Source organism: Dipteris shenzhenensis, chromosome 27 (genome assembly GCF_047967505.1).
Source record: "Dipteris shenzhenensis isolate YYH24624 ecotype China chromosome 27, Dip_SZ_1.0, whole genome shotgun sequence".
NCBI lineage: Eukaryota > Viridiplantae > Streptophyta > Polypodiopsida > Gleicheniales > Dipteridaceae > Dipteris > Dipteris shenzhenensis.
The window spans coordinates 51,222,139-51,249,340 of record NC_141622.1 but is presented as its reverse complement, the minus strand read 5'-3'; the positions used below and the strand labels follow the sequence as shown (position 1 = coordinate 51,249,340).

General features: G+C 41.8%; 1 protein-coding gene across 1 annotated transcript in view; it reads left to right on the top strand.

The window, feature by feature from the left end:
- ATH9 (ABC2 homolog 9) overlaps nucleotides 1-26,976 on the top strand; it is a 91,290-nt gene extending 64,314 nt beyond the window's left edge. The window contains exons 3-12 of the mRNA XM_087398510.1: nucleotides 13,770-13,895; nucleotides 14,312-14,407; nucleotides 14,533-14,633; nucleotides 14,810-14,846; nucleotides 20,454-20,672; nucleotides 20,815-20,929; nucleotides 21,851-21,945; nucleotides 22,876-23,055; nucleotides 25,835-25,948; nucleotides 26,060-26,976. Of these exons, the coding sequence (XP_087254636.1) occupies nucleotides 13,770-13,895; nucleotides 14,312-14,407; nucleotides 14,533-14,633; nucleotides 14,810-14,846; nucleotides 20,454-20,672; nucleotides 20,815-20,929; nucleotides 21,851-21,945; nucleotides 22,876-23,055; nucleotides 25,835-25,948; nucleotides 26,060-26,311 (1,335 nt within the window). The 3' untranslated portion in view covers nucleotides 26,312-26,976. The remainder of the gene's footprint in view (nucleotides 1-13,769; nucleotides 13,896-14,311; nucleotides 14,408-14,532; nucleotides 14,634-14,809; nucleotides 14,847-20,453; nucleotides 20,673-20,814; nucleotides 20,930-21,850; nucleotides 21,946-22,875; nucleotides 23,056-25,834; nucleotides 25,949-26,059) is intronic.
- The last annotated feature ends 226 nt before the right edge of the window (nucleotides 26,977-27,202 follow it).

The window sequence follows — 27,202 nt, the reverse complement described above, 5'->3', positions numbered from 1 at the left end:
CTCTCTCGCCCTTATTGTTGCAATAGAAACTCAGCCAACATTGTGCTTAGAGACTTTTTTGGGGGTGTGTTGTGGTGGATATTGGTGGAGGAGTTGGCTTTTTTTTGGGGGGGAGTATTACCTTGTGTTGCCAAAGTTTGAGGAAAATGGCCATTTTGTGTCAATTATGTATTGTTCATAAAAAGCATTGTATGCCTTGAGGCAGTGTGGTGCCAGAGAGCACACATTTGTCTTGATTTCCGCAGTGTCGAGGTGATATTTTCTTGCAGGTCACATTTCTTGTGCAACACTCAGAGAACCTCAGTTGAGCCACGCTTGGCCAGGGCGCATCGAGTTTACTCGGTCCCTAACTGTCCATCGTTGACAGTGCTCAAAAGGTTCCTCATTGAGTGTTTCTACGTTGGGATCTGTGTATGTCATTTCTACACAGGGCAGTATATGCATTACACTGGTGGATGATTTTGTCAGAGACATTTTCATATTGCATGCTACCTCAGTGTTGAGGTGTTCTCCACTTGATTCAGGTGTCAGATCAAGGGGCTTTTGCCCAGACTTTGTTTGATAGCACTTGGGTTACCGACAGAGATCTTCAGATGCATTTTCTCCCCTTGGTACAAGGGTGATTGCTTGGGATTTATCCCATTTTCTGTTGCAGGTTGTGTGACAGGCTGAAGTGTCTTTTCTTTTTGGGGTGTTTGCCAAGTGGTTTATGCATATTAACTCAGTGCAATACCTCATCTGAGGTGGGAGAAGTGATCAGTACAGTCAGTACAGCAGGGTTTACAGCAGTGTTTGTGCTTTGTCAGATGATTATGCACTGTTAAGCACTTGTTGAGCAGCTGCAGCAGTCTGAAATTACTGTTTTTATGCCTCTTTGAGCACGGTACAGTGTGTCAGAAGGTACAGTATTTGCAGGGTCATTTACTGTTTTGCTGCAGATTTTTCTGACAGTAAAAAACAGCACCATTGAGAGTGCTTCTGGCTCTTGAATAGAGCAGGTTTTTTCTGAGAAATCAGAATTTTTATTCAGTCCTTTTTACTTCCAGGGAGTCATGTACTTTCCTTATCTGATATGGCATAAAGAAACTGGAAGGAGCACACAACTATGCATTATGGGCAGAACAGTGCTTGAATGTACTTCTGTTAAAGAAGATTGCTAAGCCCATAAGGGTGAAGGGTGTCAAGCCATCTGACATGGCAGCTGATGACTGGGAAGAGCTTGATTTGTCTGCAAGGGCAGCTATCATGCTCACTATTTCAGACACTCTTGTGTTCAATGTTCAGGCTGAAAAGACCTCTTATGGTCTATGGCAAAGACTAGAAGAATTGTATGCCCAAAAGAGCTCAGCCAGTAAGGTTTATTGGCTGAAGAAGCTGGTTGATCTTCGCATGAAGGAAGGTACAGCTATGACCTCACACTTGAGTGAGTTCAATGCCATCTTTACACAGCTGATTGCACAGGGGTTGAATCTTGATGAGGAGTTCAAGGCTACTTTCTTGTTGTGTACCCTCCCTGAGAGTTGGGACACTTTCAAGACCACCCTGTCTAATTCAAATGTCACTCTTATATATGCTGATGTAGAGAGCTCTCTCCTTATGGAGGAGATGAGCAGGAAGAATAATGCGGGCAGCAAGTCTTCAAATGCTTTGCAGGTACAGGATAGAGGCAGGACTCAGCAGAACGGGAGATCTGCTAGTAAGTCCAAATCCCGTAGTCAGTCCCGTGGCAAAAAGGATATTGAATGCTTTTATTGTGGCAAGAAGGGACATGTGAAGTCTAAGTGTTTCAAGTTCATACGGGATCAGAAAGCCAAGAAGGCTGAAACAAAGGATGCAGGAAATGCAAGCAAAGGCAAAGGCAGATGACTTGGATGCAGTGAATGTTGCAGCAGAGGACAGTGACAGTGACATACATGATGTTTTATGCTCTTCTGCTGTAATAGCACATGCTTTGGTTATTGATGGCCATGACATGCACACCTGGCTCTTGGATTCAGGTGCTTCTTTTCATGTTACTCCTCATAGGGAGTGGTTTACTTCCTACACAGGTACTCATGGAGTTGTTCATCTTGGGAACAACTATGCATGTCAGATTGCAGGGATTGGCAGTATACAGATAGTATTTCCTGATGGACGCATATTCATGCTTGATGGTGTCCGCCATGTGCCGCAAATCAAGAAAAATCTGATTAGCACTGGCTTATTGGATGACAGTGGTTACTACACCACATTTGGGGATTCCAAATGGGTGATTACTGATGGCCAGACTGTAGTGGCTGAGGGTTTTAAGAGTGATACCTTGTACCCTCTTTATGTTTCCAGTGTGGGTAATCATGTTGTTGCCATAACCGAGCTGCCAAAGGTTTCATTGTGACATAGCCGGTTGGGACACATGTCTGTTAAAGGAATGCAAGAACTGTCACGTTTGGGTTATCTGCCGCCTCTTTCTTTTTCAGATTTGCCTACTTGTGATCATTGTATATTTGGCAAGCATTCTGTGACTCCTCATAAGAGGAGAACTCCCCAGAATAGAGCACCACTTGATCTAGTGCACACTGATTTGTGTGAGATGCCACAGTTATCACTAGGGGGTGCAAAATATTTTATTACTTTCATTGATGATGCCACACGCAAAGTGTGGGTCTATTTCTTGAAGCATAAGGGCGATGCCTTAGATGCTTTCAAGAAGTTTGTCGCTCAAGTTGAGAATCGAACAGGTCGCAAGCTGAAATGCCTCAGATCCGATAATGGGGGTGAGTATGTGTCACATGCTTTTGTGCAGTTTTGCCAAGCTAAGGGCATCAAACAGGAACTCACAGCCCCTCATAATGCATCTCAAAATGGTGCAAGTGAGCGTATGAATCGAACTATTCAGGAGAAGGTTCGATGTATGTTGTCTTATGCTGCAATACCCCATGGCTTTTGGGCAGAAGCCGTGCAAACAGCAGTTCACATTATTAACAGGTCGCCAAACAAGGCTTTGGAGTTGAAAGTGCCAGAGGAGGTGTGGTCTGGCAAGCCACCTTCATATAAGCACTTACGTGTATTTGGCTGCGAGTGCTTTGCTCATGTACGCAAAGAACTGCGCACCAAACTGGATCCAAAGTCTATCAGATGCATCTTTATGGGTTATGGTGACGAAGGTGAAATGGGGTATAGGTTATGGGATCCCGTTAAACGGAAGATTATACGCAGCAATGATGTCATCTTTAAAGAGGATAGTGTACACAAGGAACCCGTGCAACCTGTGGAATACAGGAGGGTTATTTATGATGAAGTTGGACAGCAAAGAATGCCCATTTATATGCAGCAGCAGCCTGCTGCAGATAACCCTGTTCAAGAGGGTATACAGGCTGAAAATCAGCCAGATAATTTTGCCAATGATGCACCACTAGATATGCCAGCAGATGGGGCTGTAGAACAGCCAGATATAGTGGTACAGCCACCCGTCATGCATGAAGAACAGGCTGGACAGCAGCCTAATCCGGAACATTTTGTTAGGAGGAGCACCCGTGCACAACGGCCTCCTGCCAGGTTTGTTCCAGGAGCCAATAATGTGGCTGATTTTATCATGCTGACAGATTGTGGTGAGCCTTCCAGCTTCAAGGAAGCTATGGGAAGAACAGAGAAAAAGAAGTGGGAGAAAGCCATGCAGTCAGAAATGGACTCCCTACTTCAGAATGATACATGGGACTTGGTGCAGCTACCTGCAGGCAGAAAGGTTTTGCCATGCAAGTGGGTTTACAAAGTCAAAGTGGATTCAAATGCTTTACCAAGGTATAAGGCCAGATTGGTTGCCAAGGGATTTAAGCAGGAGAAGGGCATTGACTTTGATGAGATCTTTTCCCCTGTAGTCAAGATGACTACTTTGAGAGCAGTGTTAGCTCTTGTTGCTCATGACGACATGGATTTATGTCAGATGGATGTGAAGACAGCCTTTCTTCACGGAGATCTCCATGATGAGATCTATATGAGTCAGCCAGAGGGATATGCTGTTAAAGGGAAAGAGCAGCTTGTGTGTAACCTCAAGAGAAGCTTGTATGGACTCAAGCAGGCGCCAAGAGAATGGTACAAGAAGTTTGATGCCTTCATGCAGTCCCAAGGGTATCATAGGTGTGAGACCGATCATTGCTTGTACACCAAACGGGCAAAGGATGGCAGTTTGATGCTACTCATTCTATATGTGGATGACATGCTTATTGCCAGTAAATCTCAGCATGAGATTAGTGCTTTGAAGAAACAACTGCATAAGTCTTTTGACATGAAAGACTTGGGTGATGCAAATCATATTCTTGGCATGCGGATTACTCGTGACAGGTCCAAGGGACTTTTATTTCTGTCACAAAAGGAGTACATTGACAAAGTACTGCAGAGGTTTAAAATGGAGGGGGGGAAGTCTATTAGTACCCCGTTGCCTCCACATTTAAAACTCAGCAGTAAGGACAGCCCCAGATCAGATGATGATAAGGCTGAAATGGCCAAGGTTCCGTATGCATCTGCAGTTGGATCTTTGATGTATGCCATGGTTGCCACTCGTCCGGATATTGCTTTTGCAGTGGGAGTCATCAGCAGGTATATGGCAAATCCAGGCAAACGGCATTGGGAAGCAGTGAAAGGTGTCTTGAGGTATCTCAAGGGTACCAAAGACTTGTGCATATGCTATGGTAGGCAGGATGCATTGGTGCATGGTTTTACAGATTCAGACTATGCAGGGAATGCAGATAACCGGAAGTCTACTACCGGTTATATTTTCACATTTGCAGGAGGTGCTATATCATGGGTGTCTCGGTTGCAGAAATGTGTTGCACTGTCAACCACTGAAGCTGAATATGTTGCAGCCATTGAGGCCTGCAAGGAAGCAATATGGCTTACTCGGCTGGTGGGAGATTTGGGCATTACAGGAGATATGCCAGTTTTGCATTGTGATAGTCAGAGTGCTATCATGTTGGCAAAGAATCCGGTCTTTCATCAGAAGACCAAGCACATAGAAGTGAAATATCATTTCATCAGGGAGGTACTGGAAGACAAGCGACTTGAGCTTGTGAAAGTGCATACTGATGATAATCCTGCAGATTTGCTCACTAAGAGCTTGCCTACAGAGCGGTTTGCACATTGCCGCCACATCATGGGATTAGGATGAGACCATTCTTATTTTATGGTCTTGTATACAGTAACTGTATATTGCTGTAATTTTTATTCTTTTCTCCCCTTTAGGCACATTGGCCTTTAGGTGGGAGGTTGTTGGGGTAAAGGCACATTGCCAACCCTTCATTAAAGATAGGACACCTATGACTGTCTTAAGACAGTCATAGGGTAAACCTAATCCTAATAAAACTAAGAGAAGAGCATGCCACGTGTTACAAAGAAGGAGCTCTTTGATGGAGGCTAGAGAAGGTGGAAGGACAAGAGGGAGGCTTTAGGGAGGAGGTGGAAAGACAAGAGGTAGCTTTAGGGGCAAGAAGGAGAGAGAAGGTCAATGGAATGGAGGAGATGGAAGGTCACCTTCGGGAGGAAGGAGGAGATGGAAGGTTAATGGAATGAAAGGAGGAGATGGAAGGTCTCAGAGCCATGGCTTAACCCAGCCAAAATTTAAGAATCAAAGATTCACCTTCAGATGGGAGTGGCTGAGGATGCAGGTCATGCATCTTTGCCAGTGCAAAGCACGGGTTGAGTACTCCTACATATGAGTCATGGAGTGGTCAAGCATCCTAGTTTTCCATTCCGTCCTGAGTTTGTGGTGTGGCTCATCACTTCACACCCGCACACCTTGAATCTTCTCTCTCTCTCACTCTCTCCCTCTTGCTCTTCTTCCCCCTTCAGTACCCTTCAAACATGAGTACAGCCATCATCGTTACGTGTAAGGTATCGTGAGCAATCAATTGAAATAACAGCTGTTGAGTCACAGGCTTCGGGTCACGATCGTGTAGGGGTCTCGCCTCAAGGGAGTCTATGTGATCTGGCTGAAAGAACTCCGTGATAGAGCTCTGAGAGGTATCAGTCGAGGGAGAAGGCTGCTCCTATCTCCGTGCTCGGAGTATCCTATCGCGGTGTCTGAGCATCTCATGAATGAAACCAGCCAAGCATCGCTGGTGTGGGTAGGAGAGGACATGTGCCAACATCCCATAACTATCTCTGAAGAGAGAGAGAGAGAGAGAGAGAGAGAGAGAGAGAGAGAGAGAGTGCTATTATGTTCTCATGTTTACAAAAAAATTTTATATCAAGTTTGTAGAAATGTACACATATGCAGTGAAAAATGCAGGCATAAAATATTTTTGAATTTGTAAACGCAAATGCATATGCAAATGCCTACTTTCCAAACGCAAGCTAGCCATGCACAAGACCCTAGGACAATGTGCTACAAAACCCTCCAACGCTCCAACCATACCATGGGCTAGCATGCATCCCACCTTGTCTTTAAATAAGACACTTCATTCCCCTTGGTATTGCAAAGTTTTTCATTGTCTTTTCTAAACTGAAACTCCAAGAAGGATTTGGATTGTAGGGTTGACTCACAGATCACTTGGGGACATCCCCTCCTTGTTTAGAGTTAGAGCCCGACCAATGGGGGTCACAATGGCCTTGACGAAGATGATGATGATGATGATGGTTATGGTGATGCCGACGATGATGCTGAGATGGATATATATATATATATATAGTCAGGATATGACTATGTTGTACTTAGGACTTAGTACTGCCATTTTGGATTTTTTTGCATTCTGCATTGGTATGGATGCTCGTTTAGTAGCACCACTACCACAGCTCATTGTATCAGGTTTTTCAGTCTCATAGACCCATCGGTCTTCCGAAGACTTTAATAAACTTTCTTTCTTTCTTTCTTTTTTTCTCTCTCTCTAGCACACTGAGGCTTGTATGAGTCTTCTTTTTTGTGCACTTTGTCCCATAGACCCGTGTTGCCTCTTGTTGACGTTAATACATCTTTCTTTTCTCTCTCTCTCTCTCTCTCTCTCTCTCCTAATTTCTTTTTCTTATTTTCTACTTTGCTTCTTCCTTTTTGCTATTGAAGGTTTTGTTGTTTAGCTTGGGATTTCGAAACTTTGTAAGCATTGGGTTTACTGGAGATTTCTGAAAATCTTTTGAAACCTACGTGGTAGCTTGTAGCTTTGCTTACTAAGTTATTATTTTTCCCATTTACTCACAATTTTGTTTAAAGTCGTTGACAAACTCCCTTTTATACTTTGGTCTTTCACTTGTTTTATAAAAAACTTAATTTGTATGATTGGATATATTCTAGTCTTATGAAGGTATATATGGAAATATGACCATGTTCTTGATTTACAATGTCAGGTAACAGCACACACATGATACATCTAAATCTAGGAAACTCACATACATGCAACGTAAGCATGTGCCATTTGCCAAGTCAAGTTTTGAAATTGAGTTTGATAGTTGCCTATTTGATGCTATGAGATATGGTTTATGGTTTTCCTATGTTAAAACTTACTAAAGACTTTGGTTTTTAGCCTATCCTCCTGTAGCCATAAGGGACCCAGCTCGTCAAAAGTCAGAGATCTATTACTCTCTCCTGCTGTCATGGTCGTAATGAAGCCCTTGAAACTCCGTAGTAACATCCCAAGAACCAACAAGACCAATCGGTGATCTCTTACCACCTTCACCTTAGTGAGATGGTCATGGACCGTATCTCTTTCATCCATGCTCATATTGAACAACTGATGATTCAGAGCTAAGATCCAGGACGTATTGTCATCCCTATGATCAATGCAAGGGCCTGAGCATCCTTGTTCTCCCATGCTACGAGCTCATCTAGATCTACAAGGAGTCCATGTAGTGTGCCCTAGGGTTTTAGGGTCAATCAATGCTGTGGTTCAGACGGGGGCATTATAGGTGTGCCTCTATGAGGTGCATGGTTTGCTTTTAGAGCAAGCACATAGACAGGATGACCTTTTGGTTTATGTCATTGATTTCAGCCTTTATGTCATGCTGTGGGGAGAATCTACTCTTCATGTGTCTTAGGAAATGCGAGATTGGAAGGAATGTGCCTTCCTGGAAGGCAGAAGGGGAAGTGTGGGTGCTGCTTCAAATCTCGAAAGCAGATTGTTGGGAGGTGATCATGGACAAGGTGTATTGAAGCCAAAAGAGTACTTGCTTGAGAGCTCAACGGGAGCTCATGGACCAGGTTATTTTGAGATATTCTTGGGATATCATTTCTCGAGATGGTTCTTTTGTGGCAGACCTTGCTAGACGAAGGAGGGGTTGAAACGAACCTGATAGCATGGTGCTTGGAAGACTCCAAGCTGTTCACTCATAATGCGGGAACAGCTAGAAGATGGTGGCATCTAGATTGCTCGAGTTCATAGACAGGACCACGGCTGAAGGTGGTGGTGCCATCTAGTGCTACGTTGGATGGACTTGTGTACGAGTGACATGCCCAAATCTGACATGTGAAATGTAGCTTTCAATTCAGCTTTGAAATCTGCAATTTTTTATTCATATGACCCTATGAACAGCATGTCATCTACATAAAGAATGATGACTAAAATATCCCCCCCCATTCTTCTTGATGTAGAAGGTACTTTCAGTTGGACTGTTATGAAGCCCCTTGTTGGTTAGAAAGGCATCAATCTTGGAGTACCATGCACGTGGGGCTTGTTTCAGCCCGTACAAAGCTTTATTCAGCTTGCAAATTTTATATGCATTACCCGAAATTTCAAAGCCAGGAGGTTGCTTGACATAAACCTCTTCCAACAAGTCTCCATTAAGAAAGGCTGTTTTTATGTCCAACTGATGAACATTCCAATTAAAATTTGCAGCCATAGCAATAACTAATCTGATAGTGGTCATCCTGAAAGTAGAAGCAAATGTCTCCTCATAATCGATGCCCTTCTTTTGAGCATAGCCTTTTGCAACCAGCCGTGCCTTGTACCTATCAATGGACCCATCTGACTTTCTATTTACTTTGAAAACCCATGTGGTACCTGGTACCTATGGCATTCTTTCCCGGTGGCAAATCGACAAGATTCCAAGTCTGATTTTTCTCAATAGACTGCAACTCATCTTGCATGGCATGCATCCAATGCACATTGTTTTTGGCTTCTTCAAACGCATCAGGCTCTTCCTCATCAAGAAGAGTACCTGCATAAGTTGATTCAACCACTTCCAGATCCCTAAGCCAGTGTGCTTCTCATCGAGCATCAGTCTGGCAAGGGCAAACCATCACTCGTCACCCCCCCTTACTTTGAACTAGCCGGTCAATACCATCAAACCAAAGTCCCAACCTTGGTCGAAAGGACCCTCGTCCTCAAGAGAGGCCGTGAACCTCTACTGTAGCTACAAGTACCTTTTCTTTTTATAGAGAAAAGGAACTTCTATTAATGCTGAAATCCAACCATACAAATTGGCAAAATTGAAAAGATGCCAATCGTGGCAAAAAACAAAAAACAAAAACCCACCTGGTGTCAGAGATCCCAGCTCACTGCCTAGGGTTTCTGTATAACAGGGGCTAACAACCACGGTGGTGGACTATACAGCCAGCGAATCCCTCACGGCGTGAAATCATAGAATACACCTGTAGGCCAAGCCTTGCAGAAACGTGTCCGCCTAGCGTCGGTAGCTCGAGAACTTGGAACGTCGCACTCCCAAATGGATCGCAGCGTATAAATGATATCTTGCCAAATGGCAACCAGCGTAGCCGTCGGAGGAACATGGTGTTGGCCCATGACCTAGTTGCAACGGGCCACCCAGATGTTCCAGGCCGTGATGCTGGCCACCGTCTCCCAGACACTATTCTCTCTCGACTGAGGGGGATGGTGAGAAGGGGGGGAGTAGCCACGCTGGCGAGACCTATTTGGGGATCGAGTTCATACAAGACAGATGTGGCATCATTATGTCTCAATCCAAGTATGTGCAAAAGCTCTTGGATCGGTTCAACATGCAAGATTGCAAGCCTACAGCCACTCCTATGGAGCAAGGGCTGAAGCTTACTATGTATGATGCAGGTGAATGAGTAGACGCCAGACTCTACAGCGAGGTTGTAGGATGCGTCATTTATTTGTCCAATACATGGCTGGATATTCAGTTTGCAATATTACAGGTGAGCATATATATGCACAGCCCAAAGATAGCACATTGGCAGGCTCTTTCTTGGGGCGGGGGTCTTGACTTGTAGATGCATGCTTACAGTGACTCAGATTGGGTTGGAGATTATGACACTAGGTAGACCACAAGCGGTAATTGTTTCCTTTTGGGACATGCTTGCATTCCTTGGCTAAGTAAGAAACAATCTACTGTGGCTACTTTCTCATGTGAAGCTGAGTACATGGGAGCTTTCACAGCAACAGTTGAATGTGTGTGGCTACAATGCTTATTTGCTGATCTTCATCTATCATTGGAGGGTCCTTCTCCAATTCTCACTGATAGAGTGCTATAGTTGTTACAAAGAATCTTGTGTTTCATGCTCGCATGAAGCACATTGAGGTTCATTATCATTATGTCAGAGAGAAGTTGCATGCAGGGGAAATCAGTATGATCTATGTCTCCACACATGACAATGTTGCATACATCTTTAACAAAGCACTTCCACATGAGAAGTTTGAGGCATTTCAGAGTGCCATAAACTTCTCCTTTTGGTGATCGATCCTTTCCTTGTACATCATCACATTGGCACTGCCATTAGAGGTTTTCCTCCCCTAACCACAGTTAGGACCCCTAACTATAGTTAGTAGTTAGGATAAGGTTTTGTTACTAAGACAAAACCTTAGTCTTGTATCTTGTTTCTTATCTCTTTCAATATACTTGTGTGGTTTGCTCTCTTGCTTTTTCTCTCTCTCATAATCAAGAGATTTTGGACTACCTTTTGATTAGCCTCTTCTCCTTTAGTGCTAGCCTTTGTCATGGCTGAGTCTTTCCTTCACCTTTGGAGTGCCGACAGAAACTCTGTACAAAGACTTTGTATACTCAAGTATGTGTGGGGATGTGGATTTGTATGTGTGAGAGCATATGTTTATACTATGGTCTACACCCACTGTTGGTGATTCTCATCATGAGATTGAAACTGCACTATGTTGTGTTTTTAGAGGATGAGTTTGGGCATGTGCCTGGATTCCTCTAGGTATATGCTTCTGCCGTATTAGCGTACATGCGAATTTCACCTTGTGAAGTTTTCGTCCACGTTGCGGCCTGCTGGTTTTGCGATAATTCTTTCTATCTTAAGTGGTGCGTTGCCATATCAGCCAGATTCAAATGTTCGAGAGACTAAAATGAAATCATTTAGTCTTCACAAGCAGTTGTAGCTTGAATGAAGAGATTTTGGACTACCTTTTGATTAGACTTCTCCTTTAGTGCTAGCCTTCATCATGGCTGAGTCTGCCATCCACCTCTGGAGTGCCGATAGAAACTCAGTATGAAGACTTTGTATAAATGGATGCTCAAGTATGTGTAAGTGTGTGGATTTGTATGTGTGAGAGCATATGTTTATACTATTGTCTACACCCAGTGTTGGGCGTTGATGACGTCAGTGGGGATGTCATAGTAGCTAGTCCCTGCTATGTGTGATGGAGTTTATGGTTTTCAACCTTATGAGTGACTATCATGAGATTGAAACTACACTATGTTGTGTTTTTAGAGGATGAGTTTGGCTCATCTAGGTATATGCTTCTGCCGTATTTGCGGACATGAATTTCACCTTGTGAAGTTTTCATCCATGTTGCAGCCTGTTGGTTTTTTTATAATTCTTTCCATCTTAAGTGGTGCGTTGCCCTATTGGCTAGATTCTTTGGGAGAGACTAAAATGAAATCATTTAGTCTTCACAAGAGTTGTAGCTTGAATGAAGAGATTTCGGACTATCTTTTGATTAGCCTTCTCCTTTAGTGCTAGCCTTTGTCATGGTTGAGTCTGTCCTTCACCTCCAAAGTGCCGACAGAAACTCAGTACGAAGACTTTGTATAAATGGATGCTCAAGTATGTGTGGGTGTGTGGATATGTATGTGTGAGAGCATATGTTTATACTATGGTCTACACCCACTGTTGGGCGCTGATGACGCTACTGGGGATGTCATAGTAGCTAGTCCCTGCTATGCGTGATGGAGTTTATGGTTTTCAACCTTATGAGTGACTATCATGAGATTGAAACTGCACTACGATGTGTTTTTAGAGGATGAGTTTGGGCATGTGCCCGGACTCATCTAGGTATATTATTTGTAAGCTCCAAATTTCTAACATGATGCTTATGCTATGAAGTACAGATTTGTTGTTTTTTGTAATTATCTTACCTTTGGCACTCGGTATATCCTTCCAAAAGGTTATGACCATCATTGTGGCAGTGAATGCAATCGTTTTGGTTTAGTATGACCATTCCATGCCATCAGATCCCATTAAACAGTTGAGGTTAACTGTTTTTAAGGGGTAGGGAACCGTTGCAAACTACTGTAATAAGTCTTCTGTATGGTTGAGTCATACTAAGCAATGTGATTCCTAGTTGACAAGATGGTAATCTTAAAAGTTGCAAAATGATGGCCTTCATAATAGGAAATATGTGAAGTGCATTCAAGTATTAAGAAAAAGCAGATTAACCTTTAAGATTGATTAATTAGTAACCCCTGCATGATGGAATGCTTACCTCCAGGTAAAGGAAATGCTTTCACTTCAGTCAACACAAGTCAACATTGGTCAAACCAAGGTCACATTAACACCAAACAAATCATGAATGACCTCTAGTAAGACTCAAGCAGCAGTACTTAAGCTAGAGTATTTTTTGTGGGTAGTTGTGATTACTTAGGGCTGCTTTATGCATATGTGCATGGTGGATCTCTTACAGTCTTCAAATGAGGCCTTGCTTCATCAGCCAAAAACAGAATCTCCTTCAGTGTGATGCAATTTAACACTAGATGGTTTATCCAATCTGCTAGGTGTTGTTATTAAGATAGTTCAAAGATGTCCTATTTCTTAATTTTTGAATCTGAAATAATTTCTTTGGGAGTGACATTGAGGCTATCCTCTCCCTTTTTTGAGGGGAGGGGGGGGTACCATTGATTTATTAGGTCTCTTCCAGTTCTTAACGAGTTTTTTTATACTGTTCTTGTCTTCTTTTCTCATGCTTTGTTCTGTGTTTTTACTTCTTTTAATCCTTAATCATTGATTCAAGTAGTTTCTGAACACTAATTTTGTGTCTTTATCTTCATCATCTAATGACGAGAGTGCAGTTACTTGCATTGTTTCTCCATGTGTTCTATGTGGAGGAAGGATTGAGATTCTGTTATACCTGGTAAAAATGATGTCTTTTCATACTGTTTTCCTTTAGGGGAGATGTTTTGGTCTGTTCTTTTCACCGTTCTTGGTAGTTGTGCCGACTCAACATTGTTGGCGATAATTGATATGTGTGGTCCTGAGTTTAGCTTTGTCAGTTGACTCTGCTACTTATTGACTCAAATTCAAATCATTGAACTGTGCACCTAGGAATACACTTGTGGATTGGTGTACAAATTCACAGTTGCAATTTCCTTTACATAATTTATATTCATTTTGAATTACTGTTATGGTGGTGATTGCCTCTGTACTGAGCGTCCCATTGACAAACCAGCTTTGGTGGCTGCCTTGCATGACGTCATGATATACTTCAATTAGTTTCCATGACTGCGGCTTTAAACCTCCTCAAAGTTCTTCGATCTTCTTGGAAGAAAGTGAAACATGGGCGAACGGATAGGCATTGGGCTTGATAGGCGTTTTTTGTCTTTGTGCTACTTCAGATGTTGCTAATATGACAGTTGCTAACACAAGTAATTTTTAATCTCAGGAATATCTGCTACCCCAGGAGTATGTTGAAACCATGAGAAATTCTATGCTGGATAAGTGCCCAGTTTCTTCCTATCATCAAGTGTGTGATCTGTTTAAAGCAGAGCTAGGACAACTTCCACATGAGGTATGTGAGAAGATACTGGAAAGATCAAATTCTCTTGTTAAGTGGTTGAAATTCAAAGCAGAGCTGGTATCTCGCTCAAGCTGTGGCCTTTTGGCAACGGCCTTTTGGCAACTTATGTACATTTACACACAAATTCGTTCACACATTAAATGCAGTTTTCATCCGAAGGACATTTGGGCTTTCTGTTTATGAAAAGTTTTCTGTATGCGGGGAAGACTGATAGCAATGGCATGGGCATGCATGGCCTCACACACGCACACATGTTTGCGTGCGCACGTGCACACACACACACACACCCCTACATACGTACGTGTGTGCACGCATTTCTCTATGTGTCTGCACCCATATACTTGCACCAGAAAATCAAGAAGACTTGTGGAGCTGTTTTAGAACCTAGTATTACTTACTGTGTCCAGGTTTTCAAAGACTTCGATCCTGTTCCATTGGCAAGTGCCTCTTTAGCCCAAGTGCATCTCGCTCACACTTTTGATGGGAACAAGGTTGCTGTAAAGGTATTCTTTTAACGTTTACCCTAAATCTCGCGGTTAGGGTAATTCTTGATCCTTTCTGTTTCTTTTCTGTAAACCTGCAAGTTTTATTTTAGCAGATCAGCAATGATATTAAGTGTCTGAAACAGGTTCAGCACACACATCTTACAAACACTGCAGCTGTGGATACAGCCACTGTGAAATTCGTTGTCAATGCAGTGCACTGGTTATTTCCAAATTTTGACTATCGGTATTTCTCCCTCTCAAGTCCTCCAATCAGATTAGTGGGATGGTAGATGTGTGTATCGTACTAGGATGCGTAGAAGGCAAAGGGAGAAATTTTATTTTGGTTCTTTTGGGTCACAAGGTCTCATCAACTTGTTCAGGTATGTTAGACGAGTGTGCCCATTGGCTGCTGCATGGCAGGTGGCTGGTGGATGAAGTGCAAGAGAGTCTGCCCAAGGTGAGTAAAGTTTTCTGACAAGACAGCCTCTTATACTTCGCTAAAGAGAGTAAAACCTTTACCTTTTAGCTGATGTGGAAGGGAACTTCTGGTTGTTTTTTGCATTATCATCAATCATTTCTATGCGAATTTCTGTACAAGCCTGATTCCAGGCAATGGAGTTAATTGTGGAAAATTGCTGGGCTAAGTATCTCTGAAAAAGGATTGTAGGAAGTCCTATCCTTTTGTTACTTCTGGAATTTCGCTGTGTAATCTTCATTAGCAAGCATATTTGTGAGTGCATTCTGGTGTTATGAAAGTGAAAATTGAGTCCCATTATTAACTGCTATCAACCAACCAATTTGTCCCTTTTGTTCTTCACCAAAGGCTGTATCACTCGACTCGTCTATAAGTCTTTATCATTGTACTTATTGTTGCCAGTTGGGATATTTGCTGTTGTAAGATTTGGAAGACTTGTAGACTCATTGAGAAGCTAAATTTCTTCCACAAGGCTGTCTTGTTTGGTGCGTGCTGTATGGGATGTGCAGATGGAATCACACGTACAATTTGCATTTGGTAGTCTATACCTTTGATTGTCAAAGTCATGGTGAGGACCACATATAATATTTCTTGTTGAATATTGATAATTTTATCATCAAGTCAGTTCCTTCTGATTTCATCTTTATGGTATTTGTTTTGGAAATTTAGATGTTGTTAAGGATGGGAATCAATCTTGTTGTGTAGCTTAGAAGAGCTTTGTACTGTAATGCACAGTAGAGTTCCATCAGTAGAAATGCCTCCATATTGGGACTGTTGTACACATCGATTCTCAAGAATGTGGAAGTAGGTCAATGTGTACAGGTGTGAGCATACATGGTTTAAGTGAATGACATCATATATGGGGCATTGATGAAGCTGGATAATAGCCATTTCTTGCTCTGCATGATAGTGCATATACGTGTTAAAGTTAGTATTGTTTAATTATGATAGGTTCATGTGTTAAGAGTTTCATGATAGTGTATATAGTTTTTAAAGTTAGTATTGTCTAATTACGATATGTTCATGCATTTCTTGCTCTGCATGATAGTGTATATAGTTTTTAAAGTTTAATTATGATATGTTCATGTGTTCAGAGTTTTATCCAGGGGAAATGTATTTGGGTCCAGTTGCTCATCTGAGAGTGTTGGTATTCTACATGGTTGCTTTAGGCTTCTGTTTCGAGTCAGTCATGTTTTGTATGGAGAGTTGTGTTATATATCTGATCCACTACGCAAAGGAACACCCACCTCCCCGCTCGCCAACCCGCCCGCCCGCGCCCCCCCCCCCCTTTCCAACTCCCAGCGCCTTATAACACAGCTTTATAGATGTTGATCTTAAAGAGTGTAGAAGTATGTCTGTGTGCATATATGTGATTATAGAGATATAGCATGGGATGCATGTACCTTGTGCTAATGATCAATTGGTAGTGATGCAATACTAGTCAATTTTCTCTGCATATTGGAGGATATCCTTTACAATTATTCAAGTGACTATTTTTGTATTAGATGGGTGCTGAAGATTGATCTAGTGTGACTAGTAATTTATGTTGTCCATAACATACATAGCAGAAAACTTCTTGTAAAGATCTTGATCTGATTACTCTTAGTTGAAAGTATTGCTAGAGAAGTTTTTCAAGTCTCAAGTTCTTGGCCTTAAAAGCGATCTCACTCTAAGAAAAGAGCTTATGATTACTATGTTTACTTCTCCCAAGTCTATAAGATAGGTTTAAGTTCCATATTGAAGTCACCTCAAGTTAGGAGTGCTCTCCTCATTGGGTTGGAGGAGTTTGGAAGCATCGTGTGGTTGCTTAGAAGTACGTGAAAACTCTAGGAAAAAGGCCTTCAATTATGCAAAAATTGGTAGAAGCCTTACCGTGCATAGAAAGATAGCCCTTCTTAGTAACCCTTGTTGTTGTACTAGTAAAAAGTTTGTGCCATTCATTGATAGTTCTTTAGGACATGTTGACACTGCTGATACTTTTGTCCTTCATACTATTTATCTAAGGGAACTTTTCTTAAAAGGCACAAAATGTAGACTTTCTCTTCTAAGGATTCATGCCTATTAAATGCCATAGAGAAAGGAGTCTCCAATTTAGCTATTGAAGTAGAAGAAACTAGGGGTCCAAGGTCTCTTATTACATTGGAAATCTACAGTTTTGAATAAATCTAGTTGCTTCAAAACTAAGAGAAGTTCCTTTGGTTTGCACCTTTGATAGTGGTAGCTCTCTCTCTTGAGAGGATGAGATATCCTTGCGTAAATTCCAGCAAAAGTTTGTGATTTCTTATGTGGAGAAGTTAACTCTGCAGCAAAGACACATGCTAGTTGCTCTATATCTCAAAAGGATTTGATTTTGAAACATCAAAACTTTTGTAAGTCTTTTGACACATGCTAGTTGCTCTATATCTCAAAAGGATTTGATTTTGAAACATCAAAACTTTTGTAAGTCTTTTAGGTTAACTTGCAACCCAAGTCTTCCTTATCTTTGTGCAGCCTGGAAGCTTCATAAAAATCCTAAGTAACCTAGATTCATTGCAACGGCTTGTAGGACTTCTCTAACGGATGTCTCAAAGTGGTTGAGTTATTGCTTCAAGACATTTTACCAACTGTCCATGAACTTTGGAGGAACTTATTGAGAAAAGCTGATTGTCTAGTAGACTTGTGGGAGTTCTACAGTCATAAAATTTTTTCCACTCCTCTCGGAGTGCAGAAGAGCAGTGTACCCCAATCTTGCTTGAAACTCTTGATTTTACTATCGAAATCCAAAGTGGGGAGCTTCATAGCCCATTTTCTTTTTAATTCTTAGATTTGTTCTATTTTTGGAGTCCATGTACTCGTAGGCACCTGTTTAGTTTAGCTATATGTGTGTTTGTGTATAAATGTAAATATAATTTTGTTTTTTATTACAAAGTAAGGGTAATAATTGTTTCCTTGTGCTTACGTTGGTGTTTGATTTGTTGTCTTATATGTACTTTGGTTTATCTTTGTTTTCTTGTGTTAGCACATTAGAGATCGTATCCTTTATACACTTACTTGGGGATCATCTTCTTCGGCCTGATCTTCACGATGAGACCAGCGATGCAGGCCAGACTGAGTAGGGGATACGCCTCATTGGCTTGGCTAGAGAGACAATGCTTCCACTCCCACTTCCAAGACCCTCGGACGAAGGCTCTTCTCTTCGACTCCTTGGTCCGACCAGCCAGTATGTATGGCAGCTCTTGTTGGGGGCCTGACATGTCAGAGATAGAGTGGACACAGGTGGAGTGCCTGCAGATCCTCATGCTCTCACGGATGATCCAGGGGAAACTGTCTGTACCACATCATATCATTCAGGCCGAGTTTGGTGCTTCTTCACTCCAGCTAGATGCAGCCTTTCAGACCATTATATATCTACACCGGGTTAGATCATATGGGGACTGCACATCAGGGAGACAGAGGTTGCTATGGTTGGCTCTCGATTCCTCCATGAGGTTGGTAGCAGAGGGAGACGAGCGATGCTGGTATGCACGGACTCACAGATGGTTTGTGAGACTAGGGTTTCACATCGATAGGATACCTCCTTTTCAGTACAGTTTAGATGCTCCTTCGGTAATCCCACCCACCATCCTGATCGGGCCACACACCAACCAGGTCATTCGTGAGATCTCCTGTAGCTACACCCCTTTAGGACCTGGTTAGAGCCGAGGGAGCTTCCAGTGAAGTTGAGTTTCTACAGAGATTACTGTCTTCGTATTTCGGAGGACGGATTCATCACACGATCGGGGTACAGTGAGCTTCATATGCCTCACTCACTACGGATCTCCATCGGACAGTTTCAGGTATCATCACAGCGCCTCCGCATAGAGAGCGGCAAAGGAAAGGGGATTCCTAGGGAGCATCGCTTATGCATATTGTGCAACTGTTAGGAGGTCGAGTCGGAGGAGCATTTTATTTTCAGGTGCCTAGTGTACTACAAGATCTGAGGTCGCTACCACTGCCTCTTCAGAGACAGCTTCGGGCTCCTTTCCAGATTTCTCGCCTACCCAGATCAGAGATGCCTCGCGGCCTTCATTCACGAGGGGGTCCGACACAGAGAGTACTTACTCAGGCAAATTCGCTTGGCCACATCATCAGACATCTCTCAGAGCAACAGGATCACAGAGTTCTTCTCATCGAGTGACATTGATCATCCAGTCTCTAGCCGCAGACGTGACAGAGACTCCGACCCGACGACCACAACACGACACACGAGACATCAAGGGAACACACAAATCACTTTGGGGGATCTCCCGTCATTGTTTAGACTCGGGATACGTCCCACAGGAGTCACGGTGGCTCTGGTCTTGCGTCGAGTCTCGTCCAAGAGACTGAGACGTACAGCACCCCTTGACGGGCACCAGCGTCCCATCACCGACTATGCACCAACGAGGGCGACATGACATACAGAGGATTCCGCTCCGCTCCAGTCCTTTTCTTTTCATTGTTACATCCAGATGTATTTGATTTGATTATGTATGATCAGACTTAGGATTCAGCATGGGTGATGATGCTCGTTTCAGTAGCTCCACCCTTACTGTGATTTGTATCAGGTTTTCTTTCAGTCTCATAGACCCATCGGTCTTCCGAAGACTCTAATAAAATTTCTTTCTTTCTTTCTCTCTCTCTCTCTCTTTATGCTTTTCTCCTTCTATTTTTCTACTAGTTTCTTTCTTGAAAGTTTCTTTGAAACTAGAAGTCTCTTTAGTTAATTGCTCAAAGCAAAGTAATTATCTTTTTAAAAAGATGAAACTCTTCTTCAAAAACCCAAGAGATTCCGGAATCTTTCGAAACCCAGATGGGTACTGATGGGAGCATAAGTGTAGCTTTCGTTACTAAGTTCTTTTTCTTCTCTTTTATTTTTCTCATTTACTCATTTCTTCAATTTTTTTTTCCTTTTGTTCATTTGCTTGTTCTATTATTATTATTATTTAGTTTGTAAGATTGGATATATTCTAGTCTTATGAAGGTATATATATATATATATATATATATATATATGGTATGCGTGATGGAGTTTATGGTTTTCAATCTTATGAGTTGACTATCGTGAGATTGAAATTGCACTATGTTGTGTTTTTAGAGAATGAGTTTGGGAATGTTCCTGGATTCATCTAGGTATATATATATATATAATATATATATATATATATATATATATATAAAAGAAAGCTGTCATATCTTGTATGGATAAATGTTCCAATAATTTTGTTTTTATTTGCAGAAAGTTTTACTTAGAATGTCTTTGAGAGAAGTGAATTTGTCTGCCAAAACTTACGCCCTTGCCTTAGTTTCTCAAAGGGATCTGTTCTGAAAACACCAAAGTTTTTGCAAGTCTTCAGGGTTTGTTTGCAATCCAAGTATCCCTTTTCTTTGTGCTGCTTGGAAGTTTCACAAAATCCCCAAAAAGTCAAGATTTATTGCAGCTGCTTGTAAGGCTACTTTGATAAATGTCTCTAAATGACTAAGCTACTGCTTCAAAGCCATTTAGTCTTGTATTCTATTTTCCCTTGATTATGGTATACAGTTATTCATGTGTATATGCACTAGTCATTGACCTTGTGTTATGAGTGATAGGAACTTGACTTCATCCTTGAGGCAAAGAATGCAGAAAGGTGCGTCCGAAATTTCCAGAATTTGTCACCCCATCTAGCGCCTCTTATCATTGTTCCAAAGGTTTATTGGGATTTGACCACATCCAGGCTCCTAACAATGGAGTTCATGGAAGGTGTCAAGGTTACAGATGTCAAATCAATCAAGCAGCTTGGTCTGAAGCCAAATGATGTCTCAAAACTTGTGAGCCTTGAGCCTCTACAAAAGACTGGTGTTGCATAAGTTCTGTTTTTGAGTAAATTGAGCCCGTGGAATGACAATGACTGATATTTAAGATGGCTCATTCAGTTTCCATTCAACATAAGAAATTATGTGGTTTTTACAGATCAGCCAAGCATTTGCAGAGATGATTTTTCGACATGGATTCGTGCACTGTGACCCTCATGCAGCTAATATGATGGTGCAATCATCTACGTCCTTGACCGATGGTACATTTTTTGGTATGCTTGTTTGAACCTTTTTCTCTGGCCATGGAGATGTGTCTTAGTATTAGGCTAGTTGTTAATGAGATCTCCTTACAAAATCTCAACCTTAACGTTTTTTTAAATGTTCGTTGCACAAGGACGTTTGTTAATCTAAGACTCTACTTGCTGAGGGAAGGGAGGGATATCAAGATTTGGAGGAGCTTTTGATAGCACAACATCTATAATGGTTGGACAAATAAGAACAGCATTCAGAACTGCAGACGACACTGGAATTCAACATATGCTCAAGACATTAGATGCCCTGTCCAAGACACCATTCAAACGCCACCTGTTAGCACCAGATGAAGCCAGTTGCCACATCAGTCAAGTGAGCAAAACATGTCCATATGTAGTTGGTACCAATGTACCTGCTGCAAAGCCTTTACTGCGTTTAGTTGGTTAAATGTTTATATATCTAGAAGAATCGAGGAAGGTGCCAAAACTGATTCTCTAAAACAAAACAAACAGTGCAGTTCCCTCTCTAACCTTCAGTCCCTTGCCTTGGCCCATGGAATTAATTGCACTGAAGTGTCCTTTGAGGTGTTTAATCAATTGGAGGCTAGGGCAGTCACCGTAATTTCCTAAAGCTTAGAAATTCACGTCCCCGTGACAGTCATCCCATAAGTTACAAGATCCTTGGACAATATGAAATCAGGTAATATTTCATGTGGAGCATTGACCCAAAGTCCTTTTGAGATCAGAAAGTAATAATTGAATTGGTTTTGAGAGTTTGTGCGATACTTGTTGGTCACATAATTTTGCTGCTTGCCTAATTTATTTTCGATTGTCCAGTTTTTTTGGTCACATATTTTATTCCCTTCCAAACTACTTCATTTGCATTGTACAAATCTTGTCATTTAGTCGGATCGGCTTGACAACAAGGGTATCATATTATAGGTAGGAGAAGGCGTCCACAATTGGTGCTGTTGGACCATGGTTTGTACAAAGAGCTTTCATTGAGACTTCGTCAAGATTATGCTGCACTGTGGAAGGTAAGCATAGTTCATTTTTAACACTCACCAGTATTCACCTTCATCTTTGATGTCCTGCTTGTGAAGATGAATGCCACCAAATATTTTTTGTTGCTTGCCCCCTTCAAGATACCGCTTGAAGCTGTACCCTTATTTCCATTTGTCATGTACCCTTGTTTTGCAAATAGATCTGCCTGATCTTGTAAGAAGATTGTTGATAGAAGGCAAAAAAGGGGGTTCAAGTTATTGGCGTTGCTGCCAGCCCTTTTAAGATGTACATTTGCACAGGAGACTCTCTTGAGAGTATACCCCAATTTCCATATGTCACGTCCCTGGGTTTGCAAAGAGATCTACATGATCCTTTAAGAAGATAGCACTGGTATAGAAAGTAAAAGGGGGTTTCAAGTTATGAGCAGGTGTATGGATCCCCCAAACGTTTTGATTTTACTGCAGTGTATAGCATTGATTTTCAAGATAAGTTTGTTGGTGAAGTCATACAGATATAGGTTTGCAGAGGAACTAATTCCAAATAGACAGTCTTATTTTCATATCCCCAGGCAAAGCTATAATGTTTATGTTGGACCTGCCTTTGTGATCTTTAATTATGGATCGCAACCTGATTTCAAGGCATGGTAATACTATTGTGTTCTGCCTATTTGTCAAGAAAGTGCTTTGGGGTGTTTCTTCTTTTTCATCCAGTGTGCTTGACAGTGTTGGAGTAATTATATAATGACATGCTAACTTGCGTACTGCCCTGATATGCATCATCAGACAGTTTGTATGGCTTGAATTTTTTTGATAGACTTGTGCAATTGCTCATTTTGCTACAAAATTCTGATGGTTGGGTGTTGATATGAATACAATCTTTGTTTCCCTTCCATTCTGGAGCTGATTTATCTGTCTTCAAGTCATGAGAGGCCTTCAGGTACTGATATGATTTTGTGTGGGCAGGCTCTCGTTTTTGCAGATGCAGATGAGATCAAGAAGCAAAGTGTGAGATTAGGTGCCGGAGAAGACTTGTATGTCCTATTTGCAGGTATGCTGACAATGCGCCCATGGGACCGGATCATTAAACAAGATATTAACCATCTGCATCTGGCTGGTACCGAGGAGGATAAGTCGGAAATCCAAGTAAAACTCTTCATCTTGGCCTTTTATGTGCATTCCTTTTTTGCATGGGTCATTTCTTCAGTAGCAAACTTTGAACGCCCTTTTTTTTTTTTTGCCTACTTGGTAACATGTTTTTGGAAGGCTACCTACTGCGTAAGTCCTGCAGTGATTTTTGGGTGTTAGGATGTGTGATCTGCCTTTTGGTGTTTCAAATCCCCTGTTTTCATTTGCCAAATAGGCTGATGGATACAAGGGTCAAATAGCTGCAAATGAAGAGTTCTTAGCTACTCCTTCTATGCTGCAAAAAGTGACAACCTCTATTTAGAAATGAATATGTAGAAGCTCACATGCATTAGCATATGACGTGCGTAAGAAATGCTTGATGCCTCTAAGAATGGAGTTGCTCTCAGTCTGAGTCTCAACCATTTTGTGTTGTCAAGAGAATGTTAGGACAATTGCCTAATGGGTAAGCATTAATAAGTCAACTCTAGGTCACCTTGGATGTACCTAATGTCACTTTTAATGTAGGCATGAGATCATCTAGCATCAATAAGTTACGGTACCTATGATTGTTGACTAGCGTGTTTGGTAAACAAAACGTAGTGGAATGGTCAAGTGTGACAGAAGATTGAATCTCTCTCTTTCTCCTGGCCTGGAATGGCCCTAACACCAGTGACACGAAAATAGTTCATGGACGACTCCTCAGAGAATGTCAAGAATTCCTTCTCAGTGTTTTGGATTGAAACGTCCTATCCTTCTTGCATTGGCCTAGATCTAGAGTTCATGGGGTTATTAATATATAACCATGGGCATCGGAACCTATGCGTCCAGTTAGGCAAATCCACCTCTTTAGATTAGTTCTGGTGATATTTTGGGCATTCTTGTCTTGCTTTCCATTGAATGTGAACACAGGCTTCCTCTTTGCATTGTGGTGCATATGCATATCATATAACGGTTTCTGGTGGACTCTAGCTACGCTGTACAGAGGAGCTCTGGCAATATTTTTGGCATTATTGTCTTGCCTTTTCAGTGGAATGTGAAAGTGGGCTTCTCCTTTGCATTGTGGTGTTTGTGCATCTCTCACATGCTGGTGTCTGGTGGCCACTCTAAATACTCTTTACAGTTCTCTATAATTTGAGGAATTAGCGATTGCAGGCAGCCATATTTGGGCTTGGTTAACTGTGCCATTTTCTTGAGTGATTCAATCCTGTTCTGCAACTTTGTGAGATGAAAATTTGTTCAAGAGAAATTTGTTCTTCTCATGGTAAGGTGCTTGCTACTGTTAGAGGAGAGCAGAATAACAGGTAGGTCCAACATCAGAAAAAGGAATAACTCACATCATCCACACAGAGCAGAGTTTTGGAGAGGATAGTACACCGGATGGGGTGTGAATGAGGTCCATTTGTATCTGCTAGATGTAAACAGATACACTCTATCAGCATTGCCTACTTTCACGCTTAGGCGTCATTGAGTACTTAACACATTCCCCTTTGAAGATTTTTGTTCAAACCCATAAATGCAATGTTTCTTTTCTCGGTTCTCCATAAAGTTGTGTTTCAAACACTGCGAGCATTCTTCTACAGTGTCTCTAGCTTTTAACCTGGATTTTCACAACCTGATGATAGACCATTACTTTTTCTGTATCAATGGGCAAAGGTATGCTGTCAAGATTGGGCTTGTGCCTTGTGGCATAATCTTTGTTTGCGCTTTTCCTCCTCTCTTCCTCTAGGCAAATTTCACTGGTAGATCGTCTATCAGAAATACTACCAGCCCAATAGGCATCAGTGTATCCATGCAACTGTATTTGAACCCCAGTCTCATAAAATAGTCCATGCTGCAATGTGGACTTCACATACCTCAGTATGCGTCTAGCCGCATCCAAATGCGGTTTCCTTGGAGGCTGCATAAACTGACTTACCAACCCAAAAGCTAGCTCAAATCTGGCCTGGCAATAGTCATATAAATCAAACTTTCTACTATGCGTCTGTACATAGTAGGGTCTTCCAGAAGCTCACCTGCATCTGCGCTCAGCTTCACATTCTGCTCCAAAGAAATTGAAATAGGCTTACAGCCTGTCATCCCATATTTGGACAGCATGTCCAATCCAACTGTGGAGGCACAGAAACAGTGAGAAGAGCAGGAGAGAGAAGACCAGCAGTAGGAGGTGTTGCAACCCAAATTTTGAAAAATGGAGGGAGAGAGTAGCTGGATCAGAGCAAAGGAGAAGAGAGAGAGGGGGCAGGCTTGCAATAGGCTAGAGGACAAAAGAAATTCATCCAAAAGGTCCCACAATGGAGGGAGAGGGAAGTTGGACCAGAGCAGAGGAGCACAGAAAGGGGGCAGACCTATAGTAGGCTAGAGGACAAAAGAAATTCGTCCAAAATGTCCCACAATGGAGGGAGAGGGCAGTTGGACCAGAGCAGAGGAGCAGAGAAAGGGGGTAGACCTGCAGTAGGCAAGAGGACAAAAGAAATTCGTCCAAAAGGTCCCACAATGGAGGGAGAGGGTAGTTGGACCAGAGCAGAGGAGTAGAGAAAGAGGGGGCAGACCTGCAACACACCTAAGGAAAAAACGCATTAGTTATTGTTTCTTTTCAGTGTCATTAATTACTTTGCTGTTCATATTTGATCCATTAATGCAGGCATGTGGAACTGGATCTGCAGGTATGGTGATTGTTTGGAAATAAATTTGAAGTTATAATCTTCCTGATAGTGACAGTATCTTATGGATTTCTCTCTATTTGCTCATACTGTAGAGATAGGCGAATGCATTTGTGATGAGGGTTCATGGAAATTTGCAGATGTACGCTTCACATTATGTTTTGGAGATTTCAGAGTTGCTAAGAAGACTACCACGTGTCATACTGCTGCTGCTGAAGACAAATGACTGCCTAAGAGCTGTGGACCATGCTCTTGTACGCTCATTGTTTTAATTTTTTTCTTGGTAATCTCAAGATACTCAAATAGAAAAACACAATATTTGCTGATAGGATTCTCATTCATGCTTCGAACCTGGACATTTTTAGGGTTCATCTATCAATACATTCGTTATCATTGGAAGAGAATCATCTAGGGCTGTGGCTGAGCTGAGGCTCTCTGAACACACAACATTCTTGTCATGGCTGAGAGTAGAGATGGAAATGCTTCAAGTGGAGATCCGTGTATTTGCATTCCAACTTGTAGCATGGCTTCAAAGCATTCGGCAGAATATGCATTTATGGGGACTGCAAATCAAACAGGCATCAATCTTTTGGCATGGGAAGCAGTCTGTCCCTTGACAGGGGGTTCTGTGGCACTTAGTTTTAAAACAAATTTCAGTTCATCTGGAGCGACAGGGTCCTGAGACATTTGCAGGTAGCCATGGTGAAAAATGATTTCTTTAATGTCGGAACAGTATGAAGAGCCCCATTCTTTCAATAATGCAGAGTTTGAGTTGACAGAACACTGAACCAGGAACCCCTGAGATTATGCAGAAGAAAGCAGTAATAGCCTTAGATTGCGTGGAAGCAAAACAACACTCAGCCTGCAACATTCATTTCACCTTTGATAAAACACATGGGGTACATTTTCACATATAAGGGAGTACTCCAACAGTTTTTGTAGCATGTACTTCTGCGGATGTTGATTATCTCTTTGGTTCTGTGACTTGAAGTCACCATTACAAGGTGTATTTTACACAGCTGTGTTGATGAGTTGCTCATTACAGCATCATCAATGCCGGGTTTGTGGAGGTGCCTTTGTTCTTTGGAGATCTTACAAGGCTGATCTCAAGAACAAAACTAAACCTTCAATAAGGTTGCACTTTCAACTGTCTTGTCAATGGATAGATAATATATTGACGACCCTGGGATGTTGTAGACATTAGGTCAATGTGTGTAAAATTATTTTTGAAATGTTTTTACAGAACTGTTCATGATACTATTTTTAATAAAGGTCACAATGGGGGAGCTTGCAAGACCTTTGTATATTGTATGTTTGTGTGCATGTATGAGAATTTGTGCAGCAATGACACGCACTGTTCAGAGTTGGTGTAGTAGTAGGTATGTGTTACAAGGAATCAACCATTTGCAACCTTATGTGCTAATGATAATGGATGTATGCATGCGTTAGGATATCCATTTTTGTAGCAGTTGATGCCCCTTGTTCAGTGTCCATGTAGGAGTAGTCAG